The 21,702-nt window shown below is 38.9% G+C and overlaps 1 protein-coding gene across 1 annotated transcript in view; it reads left to right on the top strand.

The window, feature by feature from the left end:
• Fryl (FRY like transcription coactivator) overlaps nt 1-21,702 on the top strand; it is a 302,292-nt gene that overhangs the window by 222,491 nt on the left and 58,099 nt on the right. Inside the window, exons 26-36 of the mRNA XM_023711119.1 lie at nt 738-795; nt 3,313-3,404; nt 6,018-6,190; nt 7,395-7,555; nt 8,574-8,684; nt 9,477-9,631; nt 9,919-10,018; nt 11,647-11,815; nt 16,970-17,229; nt 17,584-17,724; nt 19,921-20,089. Coding sequence (XP_023566887.1) covers nt 738-795; nt 3,313-3,404; nt 6,018-6,190; nt 7,395-7,555; nt 8,574-8,684; nt 9,477-9,631; nt 9,919-10,018; nt 11,647-11,815; nt 16,970-17,229; nt 17,584-17,724; nt 19,921-20,089 — 1,589 coding nt within the window. The remainder of the gene's footprint in view (nt 1-737; nt 796-3,312; nt 3,405-6,017; nt 6,191-7,394; nt 7,556-8,573; nt 8,685-9,476; nt 9,632-9,918; nt 10,019-11,646; nt 11,816-16,969; nt 17,230-17,583; nt 17,725-19,920; nt 20,090-21,702) is intronic.

Raw genomic sequence — 21,702 nt, 5'->3', positions numbered from 1 at the left:
TAGTGTGAATGAAGAGCAATGTGTCTTTCTCATGAAGTTTGTGCCCTTTGAGCCATTAATTTAATTTATAAAAATTAGTCCTAAGGATATAATAAGAAATGAGAAGTATTGAAATTTTCCATTCATAACAGCAAGGTATATAATATTGAATGATTCAGCAATAAACATGATTAGGAAAATTCTGGTAGTGTACCCTATAATGAATTAATTAATGGAACGTGAAAGTAATAGCTAGTGTTAAAGAAAAAGAGCACCTTTTTCTATGTAATAATGTTTCAACAACATGAAGTGTATACAGGTTGCCTAATGATTAAAAACATTGATGGTACTAATCTTTATAAATGAAAGTGGTGATCTGGCCAAATAGCTCAGTGGATTAAAGTGTCTGCAAGTAGGTGCAGGGCCTGGGTTGGATCCCCAGGCCTGCTGTGCCGGCCCCATCCCCCATCCCCGGGGTGCCCTGAGATGGTGATAGAGACTTAGTGTGGTGTTGTGCGCCTGTAATCCCAGCTGTTGGGAGGCTGTAAACAGGAGGATCACTACAAGTCCACTCTACGCAGTGAGACCCTGTAGATCTTATATTAAATACATTTTTAAAAAGAAAACAATAAAAGGTGTGTAAAGCAGTAGGATTAAGGTTAACATTTATCAGTTTATATCTTTATAAAAATATTTACATATTTATAAATACTAGGTTTGTTTTCACTATTAATAAAATTATATCATTTTTCTTCTAGGGAACTAATAGAGGAATTACACCCCATAATTAAAGAAGCACTCGAAAGAAGGCCGGAGGTAAGGTGTTTCCTATTGTTTTCTATATCAAACATGTATTTGGCAAACACTTAGCTTTTCTGCTATAGCCTGCATATCAAAACTTAGAAGTTAAGAAATAAAAGATTGTCTGTTACATTTTATTCCTTTTCTGAAGTAGATTTTTCCTCCCACAGGAGAACATAACAAAAACTCACTATGTACAGCAGATGAAAAATTTCTATAGCTTACATGAGAATAGGTAGTGTGGTATATATTAAAATTGGTGAACTCTTTGTGTAAAACCAGATAGTAAATGTTTCTGTACTATCTTCTGTTACAATCTTTCAACTGTCTTTGTAGTGTGAAAGTATTCATATAGAACAAAACAGTTCAATGTGGCTATTTTCCAATAAAATTTTATTTATCATAGCAGGCTGATCTGGGCCTGCTTAGGCCTATGAGTTATGGTTGATAATCTTGGACACAGACTCTCAGATCAATAGATTTGTACCTATAGTTGCAGGTTCTGTGCAACTTTCAGGAGCTACAGATTTAGTGAGGCAGGTGACTATGTAAACTAATTACCACATTCATCATGTACTCATGTGCCTTTTGAGCCATTCATTTAATTTATAAAAATAATCTTAAAGCCTAGATAAGGGATTAGGAGAACCATAGAGAAGAAAGCCTGAGATGGCAGCAGAGAAGAAGTGCTAATATTGAGGTGAATTTTGAAGCCTGTCCCCAGTGGACAAGCAAGAGAAAAGCAGTTCAAGCAGAATTGCAAATTTTACAAAAGAATTTTAAAATGATACATTTTCCCCCCGATTATACTGTGGAAGAAAGGGAATGCGTATCAGATTAGATAGCAAGATAGAAACCACTTCATGAAAGACTCCTTTTGTTTGACTATGTAGCCCACTGTTTACCACACTTGGCTGACACGTTTTAGCCTTCACCTTTATCGTCAGCGCCATAAAAGAGAAAGAAACAGGGAGAGAGGGCTCCTACTTTTAGCTGAGTTCAATACACTACTGGTTCCTTCATGTCATTGGTGTCTAAAAATTATACTGAGATTTTGATAAAAATTACAGCCTCCTAGACCTATTGAATAAAAACCCCTGGAGTAGTTCCCAGAAATGTTTTTGTCAAGTTCCATAGATCCATTTGATAGACTTTTTAGTATCACTTCTGTTAATGATGGGGGTCCCCGAGGCACATAAATAGGTGACAACAGCTTCTGTGTTAGAGCCTTAGAAACATCATCCATGATGCCCCACTTCCTAAATTCTATCCTGTAGGTTGTGAAAGTATCCCATTATTTCATTGATTTTGTTTTGGAATGACCATCTTGGTTATTCTGTGTGATGCCTTTTTGGATGGAAATGGAATCAAAGTAAAGGAGCAGCATTTGTCCTTCCTCGTTCAGGGGACATTTGATTGCACCCCATTGGATACGTTCAGCCATGGGGCTGGAGCGCAAGTTATACTTTGACTCTTAGATTCATTCTTCTTAGGGTGAAAAAATGAAAACAGGCCTGTTAAACTTTGCAGAAATTCTCCAAGGCTGTCAGGAAGCCATCTCTTGAAAATAAATTACTATAAACTGTAGAAAGGCTGCAAGGAAATAAACTTAAGTGATTTGGTCTTCAGCAAATTGGCTGTTTGTGGAAGGCAGGAAAAGTGGACTGTGGACATGGAAATGAAAGATTAATATATTTTTAATTTCTCTGTAGTTTGAAAAATATCTCACATAATGAGTAGAAAGTGATACAGGGGATTTATACCTTACTCCTGTATTAGTTCTTTTAAGATAAAGAATCAAACTCAAATGCTGTAACTATTATTCTAGCCATTAGGATCTCTTTACCCTAGTAATATAAACATGCTTATTCATTCTATAATCAAAGAAATTTTGGTTTGCTTTCTTTTTTTATTCACATTTGTTTTTTTCAGTACCAGCGATTGAGTCCAGGACTTGTACCCTTAGCTGTATCCCCAGCTCTTCTGCTTTTCAAGATAGGCTCTTGCCCAGTTGCCAAATTGCCAAAGCTTAGCTTAGAATTATTATCCTTGTGCCTCAGCCTCCCAGGATGTTTTTTTGTGTGTGTGTGTGTGTGCGCACCACATGCGTACGCACCAAAATGAATGAAATGGAAAGCTTTTGTGTGAGCAAACGCTCTGGAGACTTTTAAACCCCCTTAGGATTGTTTGCTTTATCCTGTCATACAGTTGGGGGAGTCTCTTAGGGATTCTGTATGACTCAGTAACAGCAGTTTGCTAATTGCTTGAATTCTTCTGAAGCTGTCAAATTATCAACTCAGTTAAAAGTAACTAGAATTTTATCCCCCCCGACCCTCCATAAGAGGTGTCACATGTGATTGTACTTAACTGTTAATTTCACACTCTCCAAACACACCTCTCTGTGGTAGTTGCCGACCGTGTGTTCACAATCAGCACTGCACAAGCAAAATGATTTCGATGGACCAAGTTACACCATGTTTTCTGTGCACTTCCCTAAAGGCTTTAATGAATATCTTTGTGTCTTTGGGATAGAATATGAAACGGCGCAGGCGTCGAGACATTTTACGAGTGCAGCTGGTCCGAATATTTGAACTGCTGGCAGATGCTGGTGTCATTAGTCACAGGTTGGTATTGAACTTTGACTTTTCAAACCTTTGAGTGATCACAGAATATAATCTCTTTTCTCTCATGAAATACATAAAAACAGAAAAGTGCCTAAATAATGGAAAAAAAGAAGATGCATCACTGTAAATATAGCTTCCCAACCAAAGAGACATCTACAACATTTACCAGTGGCCAAAAAAATATATTGAACAATCTACCACCAGAGAGTGCTTTGGGGGAAAATTGGTTATAATTTTGGTATGAACTCCTCTCCCTCTCAGTACTGGGGATCCACCCAAAGGCACTGTGCCTCTGAGCTACCTGCCTAGCCATTTTAGTTTTGCAGTAAGGGCTCTCCAGGTTGCTGGCCTCAACTTGTGCTCCTCTACCTCAGCCTTCCAAGTAGCTGAGATTGCGTGTGCTGCCATACTGGCCTTTTCTGATTTTGGTTTTTGTTGGAACCTAGTTTTCTAGGCAAGGGGATAGTAGTAGTCTTTTCTGAATATATTTACCTATTTTTTTTCCTTATTCTGAAAATTCATTTCCTCTGGGCTTGAAAAAAAATTATATAACCAAAGGCTAAATATAAAATTTGCAAGTTTATTGCAATGAGCTGTTGGTATTCCATTGGGAATATATATATTTTTAATATATATTATGATTTTAGTTACTAGAGTTTTATTTTCATGTAAGTAATAATTTAAAGTTATATTTTCTTTATCATTTATTTTCTTCAATATTTTCAATTTTTTCCCATTGGGAAAAAATTATGAAATCTGCAACAATTCATAACTTTGTTTTTTATCATTCACAAATTAAACCATAAAACCTGGAAGTATTGCTAGAGGAAAGGCTACTTGACCCTAAAACCAACTCCTTGAGGAAAATTCCATAAGCTGCAGGTTGAAAAATATTACCTCAGGTTGTTGCTTGACCATTGATGGAAAGATGGTGACCCTGACCAAATCCCCCCACCCCCCAAAGTAACTGAAAAGATCTTGTGGGGAAAAATGCGCTGAAGGAGTGTACTGCCGCCACGTAAGTGCTCCTACATTCACATTTGTCCTGATTTCTTAGCGTTCCTGACACCTTTCTTACTTAGCCTTAAAAGTTTTGGCAACTGCTTTCCAAATAGAGCTGTAATCAAAGAGAATTTTAAACCATTGATTCTTTTTTCTCCCTCCACAAAAACCAAAACACTAGCATTTGGTTTCTGGGATTCATGTAAAAAAACTAAATGTCCACAGTCATTTCCTTTTTTGGTTCCTTCTAATGTAAAGTTAGTGAGTAAAGAATCTTTAAATGATACTGTTTTGGGGAACTGCAAAGTGTTTACTGAAAATTTAACTACAAAAGCTATCCTCTCATTGAACAGCAATAGATTTTTTTTTTTTTTTTTTAATTTTCAAAACGTGTATATTTTGATTTGGGTCTTTTTAAAATAAGATATCAACAGAAGGGTATCACTGTTATAGGTCTGCCACTTTGATTAAAGAAAATTAATTCTGAATGCCAAGAAGTCAGCTATCTTCACTCTCCCTGTAGATCATGTGCCTCATGTATATAGTAGCTAACTTGTGAGTATTTGTTAGAAGAATGAATGTTTTATTTTGTTGCAGATTGCAGATAGCTAAATGGATTTTCCATCCACTAATAGGTCATGACCCTAAAGTTTTAAAATGCTTATTTAAGGAAGATCATGAATTCACTTGATACTTGTTTATTGTTGTAGGTGATACATTTAATACACAGTAGTACCACAGTAACACCTTACTCATGTTTTTATAGGTTCAAGATGTTTGCACAAACCTACCCACAACCAGAAAAAAAAAGTATATTTTGCTTTTCAAAACTTGCTATATAACAAAGAAAAGCTGACCTTAATAAATGTAAATGTAATAGCTTTTCATTTATATGGCACTTACTGTTTATAGGGCCATTTCATATGTAACTCCTTTATATGGTTACTAAAAATACACTGAAGTCGGCACTGAACATGTGCCTGATGGTTGCTGGAATAAGGTAGGAACCCAAATTGTCACCTGACCAATCAGTGGTTCCCAGCACAGCTCTCTTGCCTCAAAGAGAATCTCCTTGCAGAAATTCACACCATGTACGATGGTGTGCAAACCAGCACTGTAACCCGTTCTGTTGAAGCCTCTTTGTGTGTTTGTATCCTTGTTGTTGCCTGTCCCAGAAGGTAGCTGGCATTGTGCTGAAGTGTGGTGTGAGGCGGGCTGGCCACTGTGAAGACCAGCAGAACTGCTCTGTCCTCCCTCTGCCTTCCTACACTGGCAGCCCCCCTCCCATAAGCTTGCACGTCTCCTTATTTTTAAACTGCTTATTTTAACAGAGAGGAAATAACATTTAGCACTCATAATATGATTAATGTTATATATAAAATTAAATAATATAAATTGAAATAGCAGCTCCTTGATTAAGAAGCACCTTCTGTTTCTATATTTAAGTAAGGTAAACATATCCATGTAATTTTCTTATATTAAGTTGCATATTGCTATAACTACGCAAAGTTTAATATATATTATGATTTTAGTTACTAGGGTTTTATTTTCATGTAAGTAATAATTTAAAGTTATATTTTCTTTATCATTTATTTTCTTTAATATTTTCAGTGCTAGTGGTGGCCTTGATAATGAAACACATTTCCTCAACAACACTTTACTGGAGTATGTAGACCTCACCCGACAACTCCTGGAAGCAGAAAATGAGAAAGACTCTGATACACTGAAGGATATCCGATGCCATTTTAGTGCCTTAGTGGCGAATATCATCCAGAATGTTCCAGGTATTCCTTTCATATGGCATATCTTTCTTGAGATCTTATAATTAGTATTGAAAAGGAATTTGTGAACATACTGGGAAAATATGTAAGCATAAGAGATTGCTTTACCTTAGAATTAGTGATATTTTTAGCAGTGGTCAAGATACTGACACAAACATCTAAAGTAATCAAGTAGATTGAACGGGACAGATTAGTTCCATTGGGAGGTGAGTGTGGGCCATTGCTGTGCAGTATAACGGGGATGCAGACTCACAAATGGATCCGCGTAACAGTGTGTTCCTAGTAGTGAGCAGGCCGGTGCTACAAAAGTGATTCAGCTGCATTTCACCCAGTCAGATTCTGTCAAAGCCATACAATTCTGATAATAAGTCTGTTGTATACAGCTTAAGAACAATTTTTTTCCCTCTGAAAAAGTAGTCAAGGTTGTTATGGTACTTTAAATAGTATATTCTTTTTAAGGAGCTTTGGCTATATTTTATAACAGGGTCATTTAGACACATAATTAGGCATGCTAATATGCATTGCAGGAGACTTATTTTAATCTTTGGAAGGGAAGTGATGCTATTTAGAAGAGAAGAATGCTTTTTCCTCTATATTTTCTGTTCAGAAGCTCATTAATATAAAGATGTGATTTGTCTTTTTTCAGTACACTTTTCCACAACTTCTGCTTTCATCCTTGCTGCAGAGAACTTGCAGAGTAGGGCTTCAAGTGGTAGCAATAATCCAAGAGCTTGGTTTTCTAAGCCCAGGGCTCTCTGGTGCCATTCGCAGTTGGCACAATAGATTCGGACACTGGGCCTCTACCGTACTTCAAACGTATCAGCTCTTCTTTTATCTGTTTTCTTTCATATAGCTGGCTTTCCTATGAAAACATTGCATTTAAAAATGATACTTATTCAGCCCCAAGCCCTTAAGGGCCTGCGTTCCTGAGGGGTGCTTGCCATGCTTCGCACACACCAAGGGGCAGCCTGGGGAGAAGTGGGGCCCCGGCTCGGCCTCTGCGCTCTCGCCTGCCTTGACACTGCTTCTGCCACTTGCGTATGTGGTAATGACCTTGTTACCATGGAGGATTTATGTGGGTTCAAATAAAAACTTTGACTCCCCCTTTTAAAAAAACGTTTTATGTATTCAATAACATAAGTTAGTATTCATTTTAAAGTAAAAAAAAAAAGGAAATACATTCTCCCACCTATATTTTTATTTACAGTGCACCAGAGAAGAAGTATTTTCCCCCAGCAGAGCCTTCGTCACAGCCTGTTCATGCTTTTCAGTCACTGGGCAGGTCCTTTTAGCATCATGTTCACGCCTCTGGACAGATACAGTGATAGGAACATGCAGATTAACAGACATCAGTACTGTGCATTAAAGGTATTTACTTGGAATCCTACTTCCTATTTTCTTATTGATAGGTGTTTTTCAGGTGAATGGCACAGCAGAGAAGCAGGCAGAAGGAAAAAGAGAAAGGGGCTTTATTTTCTTTGAGGACACGGAGAGAATTTGGGGAAGTCAAGGAATTCTCTGGGCTGGACAAAGGGAGCCTGAGGCTTCTGTGGCCTTTTGTCAAGGGCAGGGTTTGGAGGGGATGTTTAGATGTACTTGAGGAGCTGACTGGGGGGGCTTCCCTGAGGTGGCGGGAAGGGTGGAAGTAAATTTTGTCCTGGGCTAAGTTGGGGATGAAGGGGGAGGTGGTCCTGGGAGCATGGGCCTTTGTTCTAGGGCATCGGCCATATTAGATGACCACCACAAGGATTTTAGCAGTTCACACTAAGGCCCGAACCTGTCACTTATGTCAAGAGCAGAGTTTATTTTCATGGCTCTTCATGTCTGATACTATAAAAAACATGAGGCCTTCTTCAGAGTACCTGTGGATATTAAAATGTTTGTCTGCCATAATGAAAGACACCATAACTTTTAACTACCTAAAGTATACTGCAAAAGAGTTCAAAAATCTATCAAAATTTTCTCATCTTTTCCTTAAAAGAACTGAGCTTTGACTCCAAGGAACGCCTATTGCTCCGTATTTAGGTATTTTCTCTTGGTGTCTTTATCTGCTCTTTCCAACTGTTCTTTTAAGAGTAAGAAGAATTTATTGAGAGAAATAAAGGGGACAGAAAGGGACTCAGAAAGCAGGCTGCCCACTAATCCCACTTCTCAAGGGTATCTTTCTGACTGTTTTAACTCCATGTCTAATTTGGTGTGATGGTATTTACTTATAATAGATTTTGTCTTAAAAGTTGCTGTTACTATTTTTCTTTGGAAAGAAAAAAGTAAGATATTGTGCCTAGGCAAACACGAGTAAGAATATTTTGCCTCTTCTCATAAAGCAAGCAGCCAGCATTTAAACTCTTAAATTTTTTAAGTGTAATTCTGATATTATTGTTTGAAGGCTATGTCTGCTGTACTGTGTTGTGGCCCTGTTGCAGATAATGTGGGACTGTCATCAGATGGCTATTTGTACAAATGGTTGGATAACATTTTGGACTCTCTGGACAAAAAGGTAATTATGATAATTCCCTTTAAATTTCATAATAAATTGTCGTTACATTATTCAGAGTCACTGTATGGCCTATTGAAAAGAGACCTTTTTTAAATATTTTTTTTTTTTTTTTTGGTAAGGTAGGGTAGAATTAATGCCAGAAGGCAAGTACAAAAACTTAAATAGCATAATGTAATCTAAAACAGGTCTAATTTTTATTTATTACTCATTTAAATTAATTTTTATTTTCCATTAGAGGACTGATAAGTGTATAGTAGGGTTCTGAGTCCATAAATAAAGTATTAATGTAGAATATGAACTTCATGGAAGAAATATCTTATTTATTAATTAATTTCATTTTTTCATCACTCTCCAGTTAATTTTCTCTTACCTTTCACACTACTGTCAGCCTTACTTTCTGCTGTGTACACATAGACTTCACAATTTTAGTAGAATTTACATTTTTCCCTATACCGTAATTTTTCTACTGGTTATCACAAATAAGGGTAAAACTTGCTGGAAATTATTGGAGAGGTTGACAACGCATTTTTTGAAAGTATCTGCTTCATTTTCATCAACTACCTTCAGGGGTCTTGTTAGAGAAAGTCCTACTGAAGATCCTTGTATAAAAAGTACAAAGGCGGTGTATAGTTTATCTGTGTTTTCTCTGCTGGCTGAATAATCAGAAGGAGTTGAACAAAAAGAGATTCCACTGCATTATAATAATAAATATTACCTTAGTAAGCATGCAGAGCCCAGGACAGTGAAGTAACTCCCAGCTTCCCTCCCTGGGCCACGCTGTGGCCTCCCTAGGTTCATCAGTTGGGCTGTGAAGCAGTGACGCTGTTGCTGGAGCTGAACCCGGACCAGAGCAACCTGCTGTACTGGGCTGTGGACCGCTGCTACACGGGCTCCCTCAGGGTGGCCGCCGGCTGCTTCAAAGCCATAGCCAGTGTGTTCCAAAACAGGTACTCGAGACAGCCGTGTGCACACACGCTTCACTTAGGTTTCTTTTCTTAAAGACATCTTTTTCCATTTGAATTTAGAAATACTGAGAAACCCTTCTTTCCTTAAGCTCTAGTGGAATTTACTCAATAAGGATGATAAGCACAAATCTGTTGTACCTGTTGCCTTAAAAAAGTCACCCTGTGCTTAGGTGATGCATGTAGCCTTGCTCTTTGTACAGCCTATTTATTCACTAATGTGAATGTCTCCAAACATTTTTGTTTACCTAACATGTGAAATATATCCCTAGGGATTACCAGTGCGACACGGTGATGCTCCTAAACCTGATACTGTTCAAAGCAGCTGATTCTTCTAGAAGTGTCTATGAAGTGGCTATGCAACTTTTACAGGTTTGTAAACAGATGTTAATTAATATAGTTTCTTACTGAGGATCTACTTAGGCCTAATATTTTATTCTTATCACTAAATTATATTAATATCTAGCTTTATTTTTAATGGTGAAGTATGGTACCATGTTGTGATTATCATTAGAAACAGAAAACAAACTTACTACGGGTATTTAAGTCTGCAGTGTGAGCTGTAGGTTTACATGAAGGTACTTGCAGGTGTTGACTGGTGTGTGCAAGTAGCTGTTTCTGTTCAGCAGATGAGAATAATGTGAATTGAGTGTTTTCAGAGCTGTGTGAAAAGTAATTCACTTATTTATGGTACCGCTCTGTTCACTTTATAAGATTGAGTATATAGTGAACATCAGCAAAGTAGTGACATTATATTTATTTCAGTATTTATATATATTTTAAGACTTTATAAACCCTTCCCATACTCCTATAAACCTTTCCCACACACTTAAAACACTTCTGATGTTCTTAATCATTTTCTAAACTCATAAACCTATGTGATTTTAACAATATACATATACTGTATGGTACTGCAAAATCCTGGGATATAGTGAAAAATCCGCAATAAATAATTTAGATTAATATTTTTTAGAACCCATGCCACAGTGAGTCCGCAAAAGTCGAACTGAAATAGCAAAGGATTACTATATGTCATTATTACAGTATACAGTATTCAAGTAATTCAGAAAAAAATAGTTCTTTTTTTTAAATGTATTTAGTAAGGGTCTCACTACGTAGATTGGACTCGTAGTGATTCACCTGTTTTCACCTCCCAAGCGCTGGGGTTACAGGCGTGTGCCACCATACCCGGTCTAGTTCTTACTCTTAATTAAGGATTAAGAGTAAGATTTCAATGGGTCCTGACATTTCTAACGGCTTTGAGCTAGTATGGTAGGGCCATCATAGGAATGATAACCTGGTGCCTTTATTAAAGTTAGCAGAATAGTTTTCTATTTAGTGTGATATCAGAAGGAACTTTAGTTAGTATTCCATTTCTAGTCTGTGCTAAGATCCATTTAAAGGTTTTTTTTTTCCCTTGCCCACACGTTTGTGTAGTCATATTCTGAGCTGAAAAGTAGGTCTTTTTCAGGTAATTATACCTTAAGTTACTGAAATTATCTTCAGACTATTCTACTAAATTGTACCATTGGCATTAAATACATGGAATGAAAATCTTTTCTAAAATGTTTAAGTCTTTTGTAAACTTTTAAAAAACATTTTAAGCTGAAATATTTCTTTTTTTTTATTTTTTTATTTATTACATTTATTTATTGTGTGTGTGTGTATGTGTGTGGCCAGCTCAACCCACCAGGGGGCGGGGCTGGCTGGCATGTGGTGCTGGGGGATCGAACCGAGGTCCCTGTGCTTTGCCAAGCTTGTTTCAAGTAGGTGCTTTAGACTACTGAGCCACCTCGCCAGCCCCAAGCTGAAATATTTCTTAGGAAAAGATTCTTTTCAAGGTGGGAATATAGCTCAGCAGCCCAAGCGTCTGCTTGGCAAGCACAAGGTCCCGAGTTTGATCTCCTTTCCAAAAAAAAGGGGCAGGATGCTTTTTAAGTCAGCTGAACTTTAGGGGCCCTTAAAATGTTAACGTAAGTTGATGCATTTTATTCCTTTAGATTCTGGAACCGAAGATGTTTCGCTATGCTCACAAACTGGAGGTTCAGAGAACAGACGGGGTTCTTAGCCAGCTGTCTCCTCTGCCACATCTGTATTCGGCTTCATATTATCAGTTGTCTGAAGAATTAGCAAGGGCATATCCTGAGCTCACTCTTGCCATCTTCTCAGGTTTGGAATAATTTCTTTTAAAAAGCCATTTTTAGATTTTGTTTGCTAAAAAGTTTAGGACCTTGCTATATAACCTAGGCTTGCCTTCAGCTGACAGTCCTCCTGCCCCAGCCTCCAAAGTGTCAGCATTACAGGCAAGGACCACCACACTGGGCTTAGAAAAATTTAAAGGAGATTATGTTAGAGGTTGTATCAAACCAAAACATGTCTTTAATTAAAAGAATGTTTTCCTTCTTTAATAAGATCGCTTCATGCTGTACTACCTGATGCTCACATTGCTTACTGCTGTAGTCTTCTAGGGCTTTACAGCTCCAACCTCCAACCCCCCAAATAAATAAATAAATAAAGTATTTCTTTAGGAGACATAGACCTTCCTGAGTGTGTTTTCTTTTTTTATATATATGTTGTTCTACTATTTACTTATTTATTTCTTTATTTAGCACAGGGTCTTGCTATACAGCTCAGACTCATAATGATCCTCCTGTCTCAGCCTTCCCAGCACTGGGATTACAGGCATGCTCCACCATGCCTGGCTTCGGTGGCCAGCATGGTGTGGGTTCTGCATAGCATGCAGTACCAGGGATTAAACCCAGGTCCTTGTGCTTGACAGGCAGGCTCGTAGGGCACCAAGTTATCTCCCCAATCCCTGTGTTTTATTTTCTGCATAGAGCTGCCATTAACAAGAGGAATAGGAAGGGATGAAGATGCATTGCATACGTAGAACTTGAGCCTTCTAATTATTGAGGCAGGTCTTGCAGTTTTTGTTTTCTTTAAAACAAAGATTTTTTTTTTTAACTTTTAAAGAAACAGAGAAAATTCTAAAACAATTTGATAATGAGGTTAACAGTGGTCAACATATTGAGTATTATTATCTTTAAATTAGGTGTTTAGAGTATAAGTGATGTATAATCAGCAGCATAATTATATATTTTTTTAAGCAGTATAATTATCGTAACTACCTTTTATATATACATACATAATTTTTTCTTTTGCTTTTGCCCTCCTTTTTTTCCCATTCCCTTAAACCAGTTTCTCTTTCCATTTCAAGTTTTTTTCCTACTTTACAGTATCTATTGTACATTAATTTTTTCAGTAGCAGGGACCGAATTCAACCTTACGCTTGCCAGGCAGACTTATGCTGCTGAGCTATATCCCAAGCCTCTATTATACATTTTTGGATTACGTTTACTCTTTCAGTTTCTTACACTAGGGAGACAACATGATGTATATGCATTTGCATCTGGTTTATTTCACTTAAGAGTATGGTCACAAATTTCATCCATTTACCTGTAAGTCTCTAGTTTATCCTTGTTTGTGGCTGAATAATTCTTCATTTTATAAGAAAACCACATCTTTTTTATTTTCCTTAGTTGGTGAGCATTTGGTTTGTTTCCAAGAACTAGCTGTTACATATTGTGCTGCTGTAAGCATGGGTGCACATGTCACTGTGGTATAGTGTTTTTGATTCTTCTGGGAAGATACCTAGAAGGTCAATAGCCGGGTCGAATAGGAACTCCAATCCTAGTTTTTTTGAGGAATCTTCACGCAGATTTCCACAGTGGCTGTACCAGTCTACACTCTCATCAGTAGTGGAGAAGGGTTCCTTTTCTCCATGGCCCCTCCTGAATTCATTAGTTTAGTTCTTTTTTTTTTTTAAACTATTTTTTTTTAAATTTTTCTTATTTATTATTTGTGTGTGTGTGTATGTGTGTGTGTGTGTGGCCAGCACAGCCCACCAGGGGGTGGGGCTGGCTGGCATGTGGTGCTGGGGCATTGAACCGCAGTCCCTGTGCTTGCTAAGCTTGTTCTAAGTAGGTGCTTTAGACCACTGAGCCATCTCACCAGCCCCATTAGTTTAGTTCTTGATGATAGCCATTCTCTCTGGAATGGGATGGAGTCTGTGTTGTTTTAATTTGCATCTCTGAAATGATGAGTGATGTTGAACATGTTTTCAAATATTTATTTGCTGTTTGTATTTCGTCATCTCAAAAGTATGTATTTATCTCTGATGCCCATTTTTGAATTAGGTCTTTAAATTGGGAGGTCTGATTTTTGGGGGGTTTCTTTATACATTCTCAGTAAACCTTTGAGAAACATCCAGCAAACATTTTTCTCACATTGTGTGTTGTCTTTATTCTGTTGGTGGTTTTCATTGCTGTGCAAAACCTTTTTAGTAAGATAAGATCCCAGTTGTTGACTCTTTGTGATAGTTCCTGTGTGATTGGGGTTTTATTCATAAAATCTTTGTCTACACCAATATTTTCAAGAGTTTTTCCTATTCTATTTTCCAGCAGATTTAATGTTTCTGTTGTTAAAGAGGGTATCTTCCTTGCATTGTACTTATTTGGCTCCTTTATCACATATAAGGTGGCTGAAGATGTCTATAGTTATGTCTGCATTTTCTAGTCTCAGAAGTGACACCTTGCACCTTCTCCATGTGGCACAGAGCCTCTTGACTCCTGCTTGTCAAGTCACCTGGCGTACATGACTCCCAGCTTTTCTATCTTGTCTCATCTTTGGTCCTCTCTCTGAGGCCAATAAAGATACCTTTGAGTTCCAAGTAGCACCTCCCAAGTCCATCCCTACATCCTATCATACATGTCTTCAACATGCTGTGTTCTTGTTCTTAAGTTCCTTTCAGATAACATAGCATTCAACCAAAGCTGTCCTCTGAAATTTGTCTCTTCTCACGAACATCTTCCAGCAAGTTAAGCCTTTCTAGTTCTTCCTGCTGACTTCCCTTGTGCATGGATCCTATCTCAAAGGCCAGTAGATCAGATCTCTAGCACCTCCCTAATGTCATCCTCTTGAAACATGTGAATTGTGATGCTTGCTAAATATGTTAATGGCCTTTTTCCTTTCTACTGTTTCTTCCATCTTAATGGAAAATACTTCTTCATTGTACAGTAGAAGTTTGTGGTGGTTTCAGGCCATAATCAACTGGCTCTGAGGCAGGATGGCTTGGCACAGGGGCTACTTAAAGGTGGCAGAATGCAGGAGAAAAAGCAAGAGCAAAAAAAGGGTGGGGGACTCAAACAGTGGGTTTTGTCCTTTTGAGACAGGATCTTGTTATGCAGCTCAGGCTGGCCTTGAGCCTACTTTGTAACCCAGGCTGGTCTTGAACTCACAGTGATCCTCCTGCCTCAGCCCTCTATGTACTGGGATTACAGGTGTGGGCCACTTGTCTGGCTTGGTGCAGTGTTTTGAGTAAAATTATTTTTAGGATCCCACTTTGCTATCTGATCCTGCTAACTTCCATTGAAGCTAATGAGTATAGTATTCCCATTAGAGCTTTTTAGGCACTAGAACATCAAGACCTTGTGTCAGGAAAATAAGTCACATTTATCTGTTCAGGACTCAGACTTAGAATTTTCAGACTTAGAGCCACAGTAACAAATTGAGGTTCAGAGGTTGATGGGTCAGCCTCGGGTCAGGCTCTGTGTGTGTGTGTGTGTGTGTGTGTGTGTGTGTGTAGCTAGGAGATTTAAACGTATGGCTGTGCTCTGCCAGGGCCAAGTTCCAACTCACTCCTCTGCCATATACTCGTTTCTAATGAGTAAATACATCTAAGGCTAAGAAGGGAAAAGTGGGTAGATGAGAAAGGAGATTTTATTTACAGTGATTTGTGGCAGTTAGTGTGGAAAGACTTATAGCCACAGGCATTATTAAGCTTGTGTTTGAATCCTCTGCCACTGGGTGGTAACTCTGCTTTCATCATAGCTTTGTCATAAATGTTAAAGGACAAGAGTGTAGAAGTGACACATCATAGGAGTTTGCCCTGAACAGAATCTAAATAAGAGATTCGTAGGAAGTCCATTTGAATTAATCCTCGTATAAATCTTGTAATTATTTTATTTTGTTGACATCTTAGTCATTTTTAAGTGTACAGTCCAGCAGTATTAAATATACAGTGTTGCGTGGCAGATCTCTAGAAAGTTTTTATCTTGCATAAATGTGTGTGTGTGTGTGTGTGTGTGTGTAGCCACTAAACAATGATCTCCCTTTTTCTTACGTCAGTTCCTAATAATCAATATTATACTTTGTATTTTTTCTCAACTTCATTATTTTAGATACTGTACATTATATAACTGAAATCATACAGTGTTTTCATTTTGTGACAAGCCTGTTTCTCTTAGCATAATATCTTTAGGGCTCATGCACATGTAATATGTGGCAGGATTTTCTTCTTTTTAGGCTGCATAGTATTTCCTAGTGTGCACGTCCCTTCACTCATCTGTCCATTGGAATTTGAGTTGCTTCCACCCTTGTCCCTTCTGAATAGTGCTTCTGTGGACATGGATGTAACAATAGCTGTTTGCATTTCTTTTTCTTTTTGGTGCCAGGAATCAAACTCAGGACCTTTGCTTGCAAGGCAGGCACCGTGCCACTGAGCTATATCCCTGGCCCCCTGTTTGCATTTCTGCTTTTAGTTCTTTCCACATATATACTCAGAAGTGCAGTTGCTGGTGGCTTGGGGTCTTTTAATTTGGGGAAACTGCCATGTTGCTGTCTATACAGCATGTACCATTTTGTAATCCACCGACAGTGTACAAACATTTGACTGCCAAAATTATTTTATTTTATTTATTTATTTATTTATTTATTTATTTATTTATTTATTTATTTATTTATTTTTTGGCAGAACCAAGGATTGAACTCAGGCCCTTGTGCTTGCCAGTCAAGTGCTTATTCTACTGAGCTATCTCCCTGGCCCTTCCAAAAGTATTTCAAACAAAAAGTTAGTAATGTAATTTGCATTAGCTGTTCATTATTCGGTTATTGAGGTAAAATTTATTTATTTTTTGAGGTAAAATTTACTAATAGGAAAAGTAGCAATCATAATAATTAAATAGATTTAATCTTCCTATTTTTTGTCTCCCTGCTGCCCTGTTTCTTCAGTACTGAGGTCTGAACCCAGAGCCTTTCCTCTTATCCTCATCTCCAGACCTTTTTCATGTTTTAATTTGGGCAAGTTGGTCTTGCTGAGTCATCCAGGCTGGGCCCAAACTTCTCCCCCAACCCCAGATTGCTGAGATAACAGGCCTGTGCCACCATGCCTGACCTGGCTGCTGCTTCCACCAGAAGGAGGTGAAGGTATAGGTCAGAGGAAACCAAAATTACATCTCTTCTTTCCTTTGGTTTGCTTTTAATTAGAGATAAGCCAGAGAATCCAGACAGCTCACCCAGCGGGGCGGCAGGTCATGCTGCACTATCTGCTGCCCTGGATGAACAACATTGAGCTGGTGGACTTCAAGCCTCTGCCCACAGCCAGGCGCCATGAGGAGGATGAAGAGGACTCCTTGAAAGATCGCGAGCTTATGGTGACCAGCAGGCGCTGGCTGCGGGGAGAAGGCTGGGGATCCCCGCAAGCCACTGCGATGGTTTTGAACAATCTGATGTACATGACAGCAAAGGTAGAGTGCTAGCATTTTGTATTTACACTTGCTACACAGAATATATTAGAGTTAGGAGAAGGAAGCATGGTTAGAAACAGGCAGAGCTTAGAGCATCCTATGAGAACCAAGCAAAAATGGATGCTAAATTCCCCTCCCTAAAATCGTGTCAGATGTCTTTTTTTTCTTAACCAAAACCATACTGTATGTGATGAGTGATATTGCTATTCAGGTTCATTGAATAATCATTTGTCTAGAGGATGGAAGAGAGGACAGGTGTCTGTAAAACTGTGCTTTTCTTGTACTTTGTGGTGTGGCAAGTTGGGTTTCTGCCATGCAGTCGTACTGAAGTCTCTGCTGTGTGTGCTCCTGTAGTACGGTGATGAACTGGCCTGGTCAGAAATGGAGAACGTGTGGACCACACTTGCAGATGGCTGGCCGAAGAACCTGAAAATCATTTTGCACTTTCTGATCAGCATTTGTGGCGTGAATAGTGAACCAAGCCTTTTGCCTTACGTATGTATTTGAGTTCACTTACCTTTTGGGAAAAAAAAAAAAAAGATATTTACCAGTTGTCTTATTATGTCAGAGCACAGGCAGTAACAGCGCGCACGCGCACGCACGTGCGTGAGGGCAGATTGAGCGCAGTCAAGAAATAGCATCTGGACTGACTCCTTCGACCAGTGTGATCTAGTATTATCTCAAACAATGTACTGGTCTAGGTACTGTACTACGCATGCCTATCTGATGAGTGGATACAGGTTTTTTTTTTTTGAACATATATCTAGTTTATTTAGTGAACAAATCAGCATGTTAATAGAGTGTAGTTGTGATAAAGGCTACAAAGGGAAATTGCCTGGTACTGACAGTGAATAGCCAAGGAACACAGCTGTCTGGAAGGATAAGAGATGACAGTTGAGAGAAAGTGGCATTACAGTGGGAACTGGGGACACATGCATATATATTGTAGCTTCTGCTAGATGGCAGCTGGCACTGGGGTACTAGAGCAGTCAGGGAGTGCGAGCTCCATCCTTGGGGCTGCTAGAAGTAAGAGAAAGCACAGAAAGTGGTAAAAAAAGAAGACCAGAGACAAACGAGGGTCTGATATCTTTGCCTTTGGAGAGATGGGGGAACAATAGTTAAATCTGTCCAATTTAAGAAGCCACCATATGCCAGTCATGGTGGCACATGCCTGTAATCTCAATACTCTGGGAGACTTAGGCAGAAGGGTTATGAATATGAGCCCAGCCTGTGCAACTTAGTGACTTAGCAAGATTCTGTCTTAAAATAAAAAACAGTAAGAAGGGCCTGAGATGTAGCTCAGAGCAAAGGCCTGGGTTCAATCTCTGGTATCAGGTGGGGGCACTGTAAAACTGTCAGATATGAGGATGGCATTGAAGATACAGTCAGGCCTGCCCAAGCGTGCATTTACATGTAGATGTCACTCTCCTGGTTGTATCTCCGAAGAGTGTCCTCCACAGAACATTTCTCCAAAGTGCTGCTGTAAGGCTCCTACAGACCACGGCTTCAGCCACCATTCCTCGAGTTTGCTCAAAAGATTCATTCTCAAAATGTATCCTAGGATTGGTGTTGTTTGAGAAAGACTGAGAGAAGTGACGGGGTACAGCCCCCAGCCACATGGCCCTGTGGCACCCAAACCATCCTGCCTGCTGTTCTCCCAGGCCTCCGCCCTTCACCTATAGACTCCCATGCGGCCTGCTCTGTCAGGCATTCGCACCTCAGTACCTTTGCATTTGCTTTGCTTCCGTTTCCTGACGGCCACGCTGCCCTGTCCCTGGGCTCCTCCAGCTCTCTCTGGGGTGTCCATTCTCCCTGAGACCTTCGCTGCCCATCCTGGCTGCAGCTGCCCCTGCCCCTGCCTCGTCCCCACAGGCACACTGCTTTCCCCTTCCCCTTTTTGCTGATCCACCTGGCCCTCGGCACTGCACCTGTTGCACAGTTATCTGGCTGGTCCTAATTTCCTTCCTCCAAGTGGACTGTAAGCTGCTTCCAAAGAGGAACCTTTAGGTTGTATTACTATGTGCTCAGTGCTGAAAGTAGTGCCTGGCACACCAAGGGAGTACAATGATTGGGTGGATGAATAGGGTAGGGCTGGCTGGAGAAAAGCATGAAGAGTAAGCAGTCTTTTATTCATGCTCACTGAGGGAAGTTTAGAGAATAGCTGTTGACAAATTTTAACTCATTTAGTCCTCCTGACAGCTGTATGCTCTTGCTGTCCCCATTTTGCAGACAGGAAATCGTAGGAGTGGCTTTGCAGATAGTGTTAGGTAGCTCCTCGCTGCCACTGGGCTCCGCAGAGAGTGAGGACGGCAGAATAAAGCCTGAGCGCTGCTAACTGGAAGTCAGACAAGTGCTGTGTGGTGAGGTTTGCCAGAGCTTTCTCCATTAAAAAAGAAACTTCGAAGCCAGTTTTTTGCACTTTATTTAAAAAATGAGTAAAGGAAGTATATAAAACTGTGAACTCTCAGTATATTCAGTTCATCCCAATTAGAGTGAATGCTGAGTTGGAGGGAAAACAGCACTTGACAGTAAAGCTAATTGATGTCTCATCGCTGGTCAGTGCCTATCCATGTTTAGATTGTGCGGATTTGTCTTTCACTTGAAGTTAATCTTACTCTGATCAAATGTGTCTCAAGATAGACTTCTGAGGTAAAAATGTTGCTTTTCTATGAATGCTTTTTTCTGTGACAGGTCAAGAAAGTTATTGTTTATTTGGGGAGAGACAAAACGATGCAGTTGCTCGAGGAGCTCGTGAGCGAGCTGCAGCAGACAGACCCTGTCTGCTCAGGCGTCACCCACATGGATAATCCCCCCTACTACCGCATCACTTCCAGCTACAAAATCCCCTCTGTCACCTCAGGTGAGGCGCTTTGCCTAGCTGTGCAGTTTAGCAAGGGTTTGTGGCCTTTAGTAGTGGGACTGAGAGAACAAAAACAAACTTGAGTTATGTCTGATAATTTGACTAGATTTGGGGAAATTATGTGAATAAAGAAACATGATAAATCAAAGGATTCTTAGTATTACATAGAACATTTATGTATTTATCCAGAACTAGAATATAAATGTATATATTCCCATACAATGAATGCATTTTTAAGTGAATATAATTAGATTAGATAAATAAATGTCTTTAAGAAATTAGATTTAGGAAATGATTACTTGTTGAAATTATTTATGTAGTTGCACATTATACTTATTTATATAAGTGGTGTACATTGAGTCTAACCACATTAAACGTAACCAAATGAGTGTGTACACTATGCTTCTATTGCAAATTAACATATATATTTATAGAGTACAAATGTTATGATTTACTAATACAATATGGAATAATTAAGTCAAGGTAATTAACATATCTACTACCTCAAATACTTATCAGATTATAGTATTTTGAGTTGAAATTATGTCCCTCAGGGAAAAAAGTAATGAAAATCAATATAATGTCTAGGCTAATGTAGTTCATACTTCTATGAAACTGAAACTTTTTGTAAAATGTTTTCAACATGTCAAAAGCATTGTACACTTAGGAATAATTTAAATTATTGAAATATGTTTTGTGTCAACTTTTTATCACTTAGACATTGTGCTACTTCCCGAGTGATTTTTAACTTTTTTTTTTTTTTTTTTTCCGGAACCAGGGTTTGAACTCAGACCCTTGTGCTTCCCAGGGAAGCACTTATTCTACTGAGCCATTTCCCCAGCCTCATTTTTTTTTAACATCCCTGTTTTAAGTATTGTATCTGCTACTGTGTTTTTAATTCTTCTTCTTTTTTTTTTTCCTTAATAATTTGGGTACAGGGTCTTACTACACAGCTCAGACTTGTAGTGATCCTCCTGTCCCAACCTACCCAGCCCTGGGATTACAGGTGTGCCCTATCACGCCCAGTCAGTCTCCTGCTCAGCATGCCCTGGGGTCTGCACAGCACGCAGGGGATCGAACCTGGGTCCTTCTGTCTGCCTAAGCAGACTCTTTAAGCCACTGAGCTATCTGGCTGGCCCTAAAGTTATTTTAATTATTTTTTTTATGTTTTTCATGGTTGGATTTTTTCTACATCTGATAAAGTTACTGTTCTCTTCTTCCAGCAAAAGCTCTTATTCTCTAAATTGCTGTTTATTCAGTCTCTGTAGGAGCTTTGCTTAAAAGTCTACCAAAAGCCATCTTTTCATAAGAGCATTACACATGGATAAGTGCTATATGTGTCTGCGGAACTTACACTGTGTCCTTTGTCAAAGGATGATTTCAGTGATACTAATACATGTGGGCCTTTTCTCTTGGATTAAGCAGATTTCCCAGAGTAAACATTCCTGCCTACAGTGGAGGGTGTGTCTGGGTTTTCCATGCACACACAGTATTCCAGTCCTTGAAAGTCAAATGGCGTAGGAACGATGCAGTCTCAACTTTAGTACATACATTTTCTTTTTTTACCTGAATATAACTTATTTTTATTTTTTTCCCATAATTTTATTGAGAAA

Source organism: Octodon degus, unplaced genomic scaffold (genome assembly GCF_000260255.1).
Source record: "Octodon degus isolate 3935 unplaced genomic scaffold, OctDeg1.0 scaffold00019, whole genome shotgun sequence".
In the NCBI taxonomy this organism is placed as follows: Eukaryota; Metazoa; Chordata; class Mammalia; order Rodentia; family Octodontidae; genus Octodon; species Octodon degus.
The sequence above is the reverse complement of the archived record's forward strand: the minus strand, read 5'-3'. Positions and strand labels throughout refer to the sequence as shown.